Source organism: Vicia villosa, linkage group LG7 (genome assembly GCF_029867415.1).
Source record: "Vicia villosa cultivar HV-30 ecotype Madison, WI linkage group LG7, Vvil1.0, whole genome shotgun sequence".
Lineage (NCBI taxonomy): Eukaryota > Viridiplantae > Streptophyta > Magnoliopsida > Fabales > Fabaceae > Vicia > Vicia villosa.
The window spans coordinates 104,187,825-104,200,946 of NC_081186.1; the positions used below are offsets into that span (position 1 = coordinate 104,187,825).

The 13,122-nt window shown below is 28.4% G+C and overlaps 1 protein-coding gene across 1 annotated transcript; it reads right to left on the reverse strand.

Annotated features, from left to right (window-relative positions):
* Positions 1-6,048: 6,048 nt before the first annotated feature.
* LOC131619892 (uncharacterized) lies at positions 6,049-7,599 on the reverse strand. Its single transcript, XM_058890931.1, has one exon. It carries the CDS (start codon positions 7,597-7,599, stop codon positions 6,049-6,051), a length of 1,551 nt encoding a protein of 516 aa, XP_058746914.1.
* Positions 7,600-13,122: the final 5,523 nt, after the last annotated feature.

Consider the following 13,122-nt stretch of genomic DNA (forward strand, 5'->3'; position numbering starts at 1 on the left):
ATGACATATGAACGAATAAGGCTAGCAATCTATATTTGAGAGAGTTTGAGAATTTACCTGCACCCGCTAGTCGAATTACATTGGTGTGCATTTCAAATTCAACATCTAATCACTCATATATTTATTTGAGTGAGAGGTGGAACATATTCTCGCTTTTGGCCTATAGAAGATTTTAATGTTGATTGGGACAAATCATTTTGTGTTTGGTGTTTTTGGTTGTTGTTCATTGTTGATTTAACTACTATGGAGCATATTTATGTTTTCCCTTACTTACTTTTGTTTAAGAGATTTTCGTGGTAGGTAGTTTCCTTGTTCTGATTCTTTCCTTCTTTATTTTTATGATATTTTTTTTTGTTTGTTTAGTTTTAAGTACTTATTATATTATTAAAGTTTTTTATTATATATTTTGTATTCTGGTACGCCTTAAAAATTGTTATTGTTTAGAAATTGAGATTAAGAGTTATTAGACACATGACGTTGATTATATACAATGTCACTAATTACAACAAATGACGTTAATTACAACAAATGACGTTGATTATATACAATGTCACTCACTGTTGAGTCATTGTCGTTAACTAGGTGATGACAAACAAAGCAGCAAGCAACATTATGGCTTCTCCGAAAATTTTTGTGGTATATGCACAATTCTTTCATTGTGATTTGACTCCAATCTTGCATGCCATGGTGGACACTGGACAGCAATTAGATCATTCTCATCAATTATTGTCATATTAGGACGTGAATGTAATTTGCTAGGAGGTAGGGTAAAATATATTCTATATAGTTAATCACTTTAATGGTTAAGTTTATTATTTGAAGATATGACTTCTTAATTAATTTATATTGCCAAAAGTGGATGTTAGAAAAGACAAATTCTTAAATACTTTGGAATTTATAGTGACATCGATATATTGGAAGCTAAATTAAGCATTAGCTACGCTAATTGGAATTATACTTAGCCGACGCTATATTGGAAGCTAATTGACATTTTAATTAGCAAACACTAAACATTGTCCACTAGTAGCTCACGCTAATTTGTGTTGCCTTTATTTGGACGCTAGCTTTGTGTCTACATTAGCACGTAGCTTAGAATTTAGCGGTGATGTAGCTCACACAAATGCTAACTTCTATGCCATGTGATCTCTACACATTTTCGTTTGTGTTTGTTTGATTTTAAGATTGTAGCACTTAGAAATGATTTTACACGTGTATAGTTAATTTTGACATGTTTAATTGTCATCAAGTAGATTTTGAATGTAAGATTTGTAACTTTTGAATTTAAGCATGATTTTTACACTTAATTTTATTAACTAAACATAAATTACTTTATGTTGATTTCAAAAAAATTACTCTATCTTCAATTTAGTTTTAACCAGAATCAATTAACTTGGAATTAATTTTTTCACTGCAAAATTAATCATATGCTTCATCACTTATATCAAAAGTCTATGTTATCTTCGTCCAAATTACTATCAAAATTTAACTTTCGACCTTTTTTTTACCAACCTTTGTTTTTTTTTCAATAAAAATTATTATAAAATTTTCAAAAAATTTTGAAATTTCATGGCAAATTTTATATTTATTCATGGTTTTTCCTACTTTCTTTATTTTGAACCTGGCCAAAGAAGGTTTCTAATCACTAGTTTTACAAATTATTACAATTTTGAAATGGATACTGAACTGACATAATTTTATTGGGCCATAAAAGACAATCAATGATAAAAACACGAGCTAAGTGCAACAATGTTGAACTCGGTCGCCTAATTGAGTTTGGTCACTTTAAGTTAGGCCTGAACGCCCGATCTAATATACATTATATATTTCGCTGATAAAGTATGGACTATGAGGTGACCAAGAAGATAAGCTAAATGAGTCTTCCACTAGTACTCCTATATTTCTGATCATGGGGTGAAGAAAACCACCTATTAGCTTTCTAGCCTAGGCCGAAGGGGTCTTCTTCAAATACCTCAATCCCATGATTGAACAAGGGGATCTGATATCTCATGCAAAACCAAAGATAGAGTTCTCCACAACCTATAAGCGAGTAAGCTTTCACCACACTCAATAAACATAAAACTCTCAGATAGCCCCATAGAACAAGAGGTTTCCTCTCACTATACTTTTTAGCAAGTACAATTGGCTCCCACTGTGGGGTCCGGTAAAGTTGACCCATATCTCATGCTCAATTCACGCCACACACCGCTGTCGATGACCATCACGATAACCCTACCGATGATGGCGATCACATGAATCAAAAATTTTCTCGTTACAAAATGACTTTGATCCTTTTCTTTAAAGTTTGACCAAAACCTTTGATCATCAAAAGGAACTTCCACACAGCTTGGCCATGAATTTTATCAAGCGTTAGGACAACGTCATTGTCCACCACTTATTTCAGGTCATGTTTGTCGGTCTGTTTGAGTGAACCGAGTACTGTAAAAGTAAGGTAGTAGCTTAAGAGTACTAAGGCTACCCTCTCCATCTCTCCATCTCTCCATCTCTTTCCCCTAAGTATCTCACACACACACACACACACACACACACTTAAAAATCCTTTTCAATTTTTTTAGCATGCAAATTATTTTCTAAGTCAAACCAAGTTATTAAGAAGCTATCAAAATCTCTTTCCAAAGCCTTTTTGAACTAGCAAATTGATTGATAAAACTTTTTTTGTTATCTATTGGATTTGAACGTTATGCTAATCCATTAAAAATGGCTAATCGATTAAACAAGAGATGAGGACATCATCTTAATGACCTACAACGACTATATATATATATATATATATATATATATATATATATATATCCTATATTTTGCCTACAAATATTTTAAAAATGTGTTTTCTATTCGATTACAAGATTTGTCTAATCGACTAGAAAAGTGATAAATGATTACAAAATCAATTAGGACAACACATTAATGTTCTCTAACGACTCTATATCCAATCCTTCTTATTTGGGTCTTACAATCGATTATATTTGTGATTTCTAATCGATTAGAAAATTTGTCTAATCGATTAGATAATCAATTAGAAAATTTGTCTAATCGATTAGATAATCAATTTGGCCCATGGATCATATCTTTTTTTGGTAATTCCAACTACTATATATAGGGAGGTCTCCCTTACTTCAAATCACGCCAGTTTTCATTGATTTCATGTTTCTTTAGAATATATCCTTCTACTTCTCCTTGAAAATTTTCTTATATCACTTCTGGTTGCCTAAGTGCTTTTGAGTAAAGCTTTATTTATGAGGAAACTTTATTTATTAAACTTTACTGAAAAAAGTTTTGATTTGGTTATAAACCCCGGTTTGGGTCGATAGCATAGTGTGGGGTAAAAACTATCCTTCAGTTAAAGTCAATTGCATTAAGCGATTTCATTTTTTGTTATAGTGAGTTTATCTTCTTACTTGCATTACAAGAAACTATAGTGTTGTGTAAACCGATCTAAGGATGATTTTCCTATAAGTATGCATCTTTTCTGGTTTTTCTTCCCTATATGAATGAAAAATTGTTATATTGAAGTTGGAAGAGAAAGAAATATATTTGAAGAAGAAACCGTTTGTTTATAAATTTAAACTTTCGTTTCACGTGACAACTGCCAAAGATATACGATTTACTATGGAAATTTCTTAACAGACCTCCTAACCTTCTTGGTCACCCCTGGCGAAATTCCCAGAATGCCCCAATATTTCGGAAATGCATCTCCGAAATCACTTTTTTTTCTGAAAAAAAAGGTGATTTCAAAAGTGCACTTCCGAAAACACGAAAAAAATGTGTTTTCGGAGATGCATTTCCGAAAACACCCCCTTTTTTGAGTTTTCGTAGATGCATTTCCGAAAACACCCCTTTTTGGGAGAGGGGTGTCTTCGGAGATGCATATCCGTAATATTCCAAGACCAAATTGGTTTTGGAATTAGGGGTGGCAAAGCGGGCCGCCCGCCGCTCGCCCCGCCTTATGCCCGCCAAAAAACGAGCGGGGCGGGCATGCCCGCCAAGTAAAATGGGCATCAGAATCATGTCCGCCCCGCCAAGATGGCGGGTTGGCGGGCTTACCCGCTTATTTTTATTTATATTTTTTTAATAGATTAATATGCTTTTTTTTTACCTTTTAATTAAACTTTTCACTTATTTTTTAAAACAATTTTTTATAAAAGTAATTTTTTAACAAATTTACTCTAAAAAATATTACATATATTTATAAATAAATGTATAAAATAAACCATCAAGAATTGCAATTATTAGAATTAACTAAAAAAAGAGTGAGTTTTGGAGGAGGAGCGGGTTTTGGCGAGCGGCGGACTATAGTGGGGCGGGTATGTCGGGCGTCGGGTTTTGGCGGGGCGGGCTTTGACGAGCGGCGAGCCTAAAATTCCAACCCAACCCGCCAATTTTTGGCGGGTGCGCGTGCGGCCCGGCGGGCCCCGACCTGTTTTGCCACCCCTACTTGGAATGTTTCGGATATACACTTCCGAAAGAATTCAATAATTATTAAAAAAATTAAAATCAAGGTGAATCAATACAATTAATAGGTATAAAATCAAGGTGAATCAATAAAATCAAGGTGAATCAAAATTTCCTAAACAATTTTAAAGTTAAAAATTATTTTACTAACTTATATAAATCAAAAACATTTTAATTTCTTAAGTAAATTTTGAATTATATAGAGTTAAATATAAAATTTATTCATTAAATAAAATTAAGACAAAATCTTTTTTTAAATTTTTTTAAACTAAATAAAAAATTATAACTCATTTTTAATTATGAATCAGAATAGAAATATATAATAATAATTATTAATTTTGTAAGTGAAATATATAAATATATAATAATTATTATAAATTAAAACACTATTTTTTTAATTTTTATAATTAGTATATAAATATATAAATATATTTATAATTAATATATAATAATTATTATATAAATATATAATAATTTTTATAAATATATAATAATTATTATAATTATTATATAAATATATAAATATATAAATTAAAACACTCATTTTTTTAATTTTTTTTGTAAATATATAATAATATTATAAATATATAAATAAAAAATTATAACTCATTTTGTAAGTGAAATTATTTTAATTTTTTTAATTAAAATTATTTTAAATTTTAAAATATGAATCAGAATAGAAATATATAATAATTATTATTCATAACTCATAAATTATATCAAAATATATAATTATTATTATTCATTACTCATAAATTATATCAAATTTATGATATATGAATTAATTAATATCCTAAAATTAATTTTTGGGATTTTTAGATTTTTTTTTGTTTTTTCGGAGATGCATCTCCGAATTAATCAAAATACCAATTTTTGAGATTTTTTCGAAAATGCACTTCCGAAGTCTGAAAAAATTTAGAAAAAAAAAATATTTCGGAAATGCATTTCCGAAGCAGGGTAAAGTGGGGTTTTTGCTGGGGGTGACCCCCATAGGGAGGTGGGTAAAGAAAAAACCTAAATTTTTAGGATAGCCGTAAACTAAAAATTACAAATAAATATTAAAAGTATAATATATTTAATAAACATAATATATTAAGACTGATTTGAGACAAATTTCAATTAGACTTTTTAAGATATATTTTAGAGAAAATACAAAATTGTTTATTAGTTTTTAAACAAATTTTATCCAAAATTCGTGTAAAATATTGAGACGGATTTTAAACAAAATTCCATTTTATATATAGAATTTGAAATGAATTTTAATCAGTCCAGTTTAGCTATTGATGTTTGGGATGCATGTCCATACTGCCTTTTATTTTTTACATATATCATCATAAAAATCTTTTGAATATAAGAAAATTAATAATTCAAGTTAGAGGAAATAAGAACATTAAAATTCAAAACATCATGTAAAAAATTAACTATATTTAGATGATTATTCAACAAAATGATGATTAAATAGAAACAAATATAAAAACAAAAAAAAAAAAATCTAATATTTAGGAATCAAAACTTCAATAAATAAGACATCATAAGCTAGCAAAAAAACAACTCTAACAAAAAAGTCTTCTCTTTATGTCACAAAAACAAAATTTCATCAAATTTTTCGAATGATGGCCTTGATGAAAGCATTGAGACAACAACATCAACATTCACTTTTTCACAATTTGACAAATCGATCTCCTTCAGTTGTGTGCAGTTCTCAATCACACGCATCACTCCCTTTTCTGTGACATATTCACACCAATCCAATGATAGTCGCAAAAGCCCACAACAACTCTTTGAGATCTCATAGAGGGTTTCATCATCAACATTTGTATCATTTAAGTCCAACCCCTCTAGCTGGTGAACTACAAAATTCATTTTAAGTCCTCTCACATCATTACAGTAAGTCAAGTTTAGATGTCTAAGCTTATAACATCTACTTAAAACTTGACAAATACCTTTTTTAAATATGCTCGGGCAAAAACTTAAATCGAGAAGTTGTAAATTGGGGAAAACGGAAGCAAACAATATGATGGTCTCGTTGTTCATAAATGAATTGTTAGCCAAACGTAGAAACTTGAAGTGAGGGTTCACATCAAAATCTTTTAAAATATCATAATTTTCTTCACTCTCGAAACCATCCATATATATGCGTTCCATTGTGATCTCACTAAGTGAATGACAGTTCTTAATGAGTGCAAACAAAGCTGATTCTCTAAGCTTGGAACATTCACTAAGGTTTACTGATATCAAATCAGGAAGAAGCAAAGACAACCGAAAAATATGATGATTATTTAAAAAATCATCACCTTGAATACCCAAATGTTTTATCCCACTACACTTAGATAAGAAACTGTAAATTCCCTGAAAACTATAGCCGGTACAATTTTGAAGAACAAAATTCTTGAAAGGAAGGCCTTCTTTTGCAATAGAGGAAAGCAAATAATCAGATATTTGAGAAGACTGAAACTTAAGAGAATTCAAAGCCTTGAAACTCCGGAAGAAATCAATGTAATGGGAAGTAATATAGTTTGCATCGTTTAGGTCAATCCCAAAAATAGATAAAGATTTCAATGTTGATCTGTCACGGAGAGCCAAATCAATGGATGCATAGTCGAGATCATGAGAGGAGTCGAAGGAGAGGTGAAGGGAATTAAGGTTGGAAAATCTATGAAAGAAACGAGGAAGATGACAAAACTGTAGATGATTAATTCTCATAGAGAATATGAGACGGTTGGTGATGGTAAGGAAGCGTTTTGAGACAAGAGATAGAGATTCAAAATTGCGTTTGTATTTGTCTTTAATTTTGCCGTGGACCGAGTCAGTGGGGAATGGGAAGACATGGAACGGGTTGGCCGGCTTGATGACACGGAACGGCTTGACCGGCTTGACCGGGTTGATGAGGAATGTCAAGACATGCTCCCAGCACTCATCAGGTAAGTAAAACTCAGGTTCTGCTTGTGTAGAAGAAAACGATTGCTGTTGTTGTTGAAGAGATTTGACACAAGTTCTCTTCTTTCTTATAGCAAATCGTTTCGTCTTCATCATAGTGAGGAGGAAGAGTGATTTGTGAGATATTATCTTCTTTCTTTTCATGTTGATTTTCATACTCACCATCTCACGTTGATGGAATATGGATTCCATCTCTATTTAAACAGGAAATATTAGGTTTAGTGTGAAACAAATTAACCTAGATTTTAAAAAGCATAATTTACGCCACCTAATAAAAAAAAGAAACCAACTTTCCCGTATCCACCTTTTCAAATATTTCTAATAAACAATAATAATTAAATAAATTCAAAACTTTCGATAACCCAAAGCATACTTTGCTGAATAATAGAAAATCAAATCTTCATTTAACTCCACCTATTAAATAAAAATATTAAGTCTTTATTTTTCCAAATCCCTATAAAATAGCATGCAGCATATTTTTAATAAATAATAATAATAATAATTAAATAAAAAACTTAACCCACACTCAAAAGAAAATTACAAACCAAATTAACATACACAACTAAAATTAATAAGTGAAAAAGGTTCACTCACAGTATAAAATAATTTTTTAATGTCAACCAATCACAATCTTTTTTTTTTCCGCATCGGTCTGACCTACATAGTAGATCGGCTAATCCGGCTCGTGCTACGGAGGCACGTGCACTGGCCAAGCGTTATTTCTACCAGGAATCGAACTCGGTATTCCCCAAATATCGTCCTTTGCAGAGACTTGTTTGCCACTCGAGCCCAAACACTAACCAATCACAATCTTATATCAGAATAAATCACACTTTAGAATATACATTTTTTTAATGACAAGACACTTTATTAATTTTCTATTAAATAACAGTGTGCATATAAATTAAACTCAAATAATAAATCAAATATTTTTAATAGATAATACTTAAATAAGTTTATTGTTTTCTAACAAAAACCTAACCCTTGTGTTTGACTAAAAAAATAGAGAATTTCTTTACCCACTTCCTAACCTTCTTAGTCACCTCTGGCGAATTTACCAAAATACCCCTTATTTCAGAAATACATTTTCGAAAACGTACTTTTATTGAAAAAAAGGTGTTTTCGAAAATGCACTTCCGAAAACACGAAAAAAAGTGTTTTCGGAGATGCATTTCCGAAAACACCCCTTTTTTGAGTTTTCGGAGATGCATTTCCGAAAACACCCTTTTTGGGAGAGGGGGTGTTTTCGGAGATGCATATCCGAAATATTCCAAGACCAAATTGGTCTTGGAATGTTTCGGATATACACTTCCGAAAGAATTCAATAATTATTAAAAAATTAAAATCAAGGTGAATCAATACAATTAATAGGTATAAAATGAAAGTGAATCAATACAATTAATAGGTATAAAATGAAAGTGAATCAATAAAATGAAGGTGAATCAATAAAATCAAGGTGAATCAAAATTTCCTAAACAATTTTAAAGTTAAAAATTATTTTGCTAACTTATATAAATCAAAAACATCTTAATTTCATAAGTAAATTTTGAATTTTTATAAAATTAAATATAAAATTTATTCATTAAATAAAATTAAGACAAAATGTTTTTTTAATTTTTTTAAACTAAATAAAAGATTATAACTCATTTTTAATTATGAATCAGAATAAAAATATATAAATATATAATCATAATTATTAATTTTGTAAGTGAAATATATAAATATATAATAATTATTATATAAATATATAAATATATAATAATTATTATAAATTAAAACACTCATTTTTTTAATTTTTATAATTATTATATAAATATATAAATATATAATAATTTTTATAAATATATAAAATTATTATATAAATATATAAATTAAAACACTCATTTTTTTTAAGTTTTTTTATAAATTTATAACAATTATTATAAATATATAAATAAAATATTATAACTTATTTTGTAAGTGAAATTATTTTAAATTTTAAAATATGAATCAGGATAGAAATATATAATAACTATTATTCATAACTCATAAATTATATCAAAATATATAATTATTATTATTCATTACGCATAAATAATATCAAATTTATGATATCTGAATTAATTAATATCCTAAAATTAATTTTTGGGATTTTTTTTGATTTTTTTTTGTTTCGGAGATGCATCTCCGAATTAGTCAAAATTCTAATTTTTGGGATTTTTTCGGAAATGTATTTCCGAAGTCTGAAAAAATTTAGAAAAAAAAATATTTCGAAAATGCATTTCCGAAGCGGGGTAAAATTGGGTTTTCGCTGGGTGACCCCATAGAGAGGTGGGTAAAGAAAAAATCTTTACTATTTCAAGGAAATAGTATTAGGTGCTGATTTGAGTTGGTGAATTTGTTAACTGGCGTGACCAATTATAATATGCACTTCATATAAATTTAACAGCTATGCGTTATTTTAAAGGAAGAGAAAGAGTAGGATCATAGATCTTGATTTTCAACTACAGTTATCACCTACTATATATATATATATGTCGATATATAGATTTACACGTGAATGATTAAACATGCATCTTTGACCAAACTATGGATAATTGAGAGCCAATTTGGTTATCACTTTAGTTTATAATAAGGTTAAGAAAAGTTTAATGCAAAATGGCTATGACCTAGCTATGGTAGGTTTGACTATATTGTTTTCCAAAGTCATGCATGTAGGTGTGTTTAACATATATTTTAGTGTTTCGTGTGCATTTGTACATTATCAATCTTGTGTAAATTAATTGAATGATATGTTAAGACTATTACCAATAAGAAGATTTTTTTTTTCTTAATTTTTAAAATGGGAATCAAAGTAAAATGCCAACTTTGGTAAGGTACTTTTTTGTATCGAGTAGTTAGAAGTCTCATGTATGAACAAAAGTTTATAACTGAGTGATAGTTCCACCATACAAATTACTTATATCCGATTGTATATTTAGAAGCCTCAAATATCAACATAAGTTTATAATTGAATGAGAGTCCCTACTATGCAAACCACTTATGTACGATTGTATAGTTAGATGTCTAAATATGAACATAAGTTTATAATCGGATGACACTCCCCCATACAAACCACTTATATACGGTACAATGATTTGATAACATTAATTTTTAAGTTCCCGTAGGATTGATAAAGATTTGGACTAACTCGAATATAATTCAAAATTTGATTCGATAATTAAATTGTTGAATTAGGTTTTGAATTAAATAAGCACATAAAAGTTAAGTTCGTTAATCACATGAATTGAACTTGAACTATGCACAGTTTGAATCGTTAGATTTATGAGTCAACTTGATTGTAATTAAGAAGAATTATATTAACTCTAAAAGTAGGTTTAAATACTTATTTCAAATTTTAACACTTTACTTTCTTTTAATCTAACGATTTTAATTTATCATTTATATTCTTAAATGAGCCAAATATTTTTTTAAAAATACAAATAAAATTAACATCATATAATTTTTTTTAAAATATTAATTAAAGATTAAACTTCTTTACTTAATAAAATTCTTATATAAAAAATATTAATAATTTATAATGATGAGTACACTTTACTTTTATTTAAATAGTGTTTAAAAAATTAAAAACTCTTTCATGATTAAAATATTAAAGAATTGTTAATAAATTTATAAAATTAAAATAATTGTAAAAATTGGTAGCCATGGGGAATTCTAATTACTTTACATTTTGAAAATAAACTTTAAAAAATTAAAAACTAAATTTTAAAAGAGATGCTATTAAGGAAATTATTTTTTAGCCAAATTTTTTCTTTTTAAAAAAATATTAACTTTAAATGTAAAATATAAAAAAAATGGTTTTTAAATCCGTGAAGAAAGCGAGTTGAACCTAGTTAGTTGAATCGAGTTGCTCATTAACTTAAAAAGAGTTCAATTTGAACTTTAAAAAAATGGGTATCGAAGTCGCTAAATTACTTCTTATCGACTCGAGTCAAACTGAAGTGATGAGTTTGAGTTAACTCGACTCATTTCCAACGTTGGTCTTACGATTTTCATCTTACAATTTGGTAATGTATGATTTAGTTATAACTAAAGTTGTCGAGTGAATCTGAAGCATTGAGCATATATTTTAACAAGTATTAGTCAATGAAAATCATGAAAAAACAGACCCTATTTTTCTTAGGTCGGCCAACCGTGCCTATATTTTTCATGCGCTAGATCGGGCTGGTCAAGCATGCTTCTGAGCTAGACCTTTTTTATAATAAATTTTTTTATAAAATAAATAGTCTATTTTGGTGTAAATTTTTTAGTATGATTCATCTTTCTCTTATTTCTATCTCTTCGAATCGTGTTGGCATCTCTCCTTCATTTCTCTTGTTTTCATTGATCTTTTTTTGTCTCTCGTTCTCTCTACTTGGTAAATGTTAATTTTTAATATCTCTCTCTCTCTCTGATGACACTCTATCATTACATATATTTCATAAAGAAATCAGAGCAAATTTAGTCAAAGATGACCAAATATGAAGCTTAAAGGCCAAAGAAATATGCAAAAATCACTAAGTACGAAGAAATAGGGACTTGATGAAAATTGGATGTTAAAAGGAGCAAAAACGCAAAAGGTATTGGAATAATCACACAGAGCATCATGCGCGTAACATAAAATAACACAGAGCATCGCAAGCCATCACGCAAGTGATAAAAGAACCATTGAATTATATGGAGAAGAAGAACGTGAACACCCCCGGAGAGAGGTCTCGTTATACGATCCACATGACCCTCTAGTAAAACACAAACTTTTGCGGGCATCGCGACTGAAAGGGGTAACAAGATAATATCTATCTTTAAAATTATTAAAGTTATCCATATAAACTATAAATATATTTTTCCTCTTCCTAAAAGAAATCAGTCCTTTATCCCAGTCTAACTTTACCGAGGTGTGTTGTATGTTAAAAAGATGGAATAAGAAATTTAAGATGGAGATATTGTTCTTGTATTCACGCCAATAATAAAATATATTAACACAAGTCTAATCCACATAAAACAACTACGAGAAAAAACTCCTAAATTATTCATGACCAAAACTTCAAACTCGTTGAAAGGAAGCCTACACCACATAATAATTAACACTTGATAGTTTATTTAAATTTTTGTAGCTCTTTATATGTTTAAAATTTTTATTTAAATATATAAAAATATTTAAAAATTATCAATAAACGAAATAAAAAAAATTGTCTAAAATGTCTCAATCCTCTTTTTTTTTTTATGTTAAAAAATATTTATAATAAAATAATTAATTTTAATTTTTTCACAAGAAATTAAGTGAAATTTCAAAACTAAAAATAAGGGATTGTAGGTTAGGTAGACCCATACTTTTATTTTAATATAATAATACTATAATAATAATAATAATAATAATAATAATAATAATAATAATAATAATAAATTAATAATTTATTACATATTTTTAATATTTATTCATCAAATGAATAGAGAACAATAAAAAATTTATAATAATTTTTACTTTAGTTTTTCTATTTAAATTCTCTACTTCATTGTGTACAAGAATGATTAGAGGATGAAGAATGAAATTAAATCAAGAAATATTTTGATTGAAAACAATATCCTTTATATTATTTTTTTTTTAAATTAAAAGTAAAATCTGGTATGGGCTTAAAAGTCATCTAAACTCCTAATTTTTTTTATTTTTAATTGATTTTCCGCGTGTCAATTTTTAAG

What these genes read in the sequence shown, in the direction of transcription:
- LOC131619892 (XM_058890931.1), bottom strand. Translation starts at nt 7,599, where the DNA reads ATGGAATCCATATTCCATCAACGTGAGATGGTGAGTATGAAAATCAAC.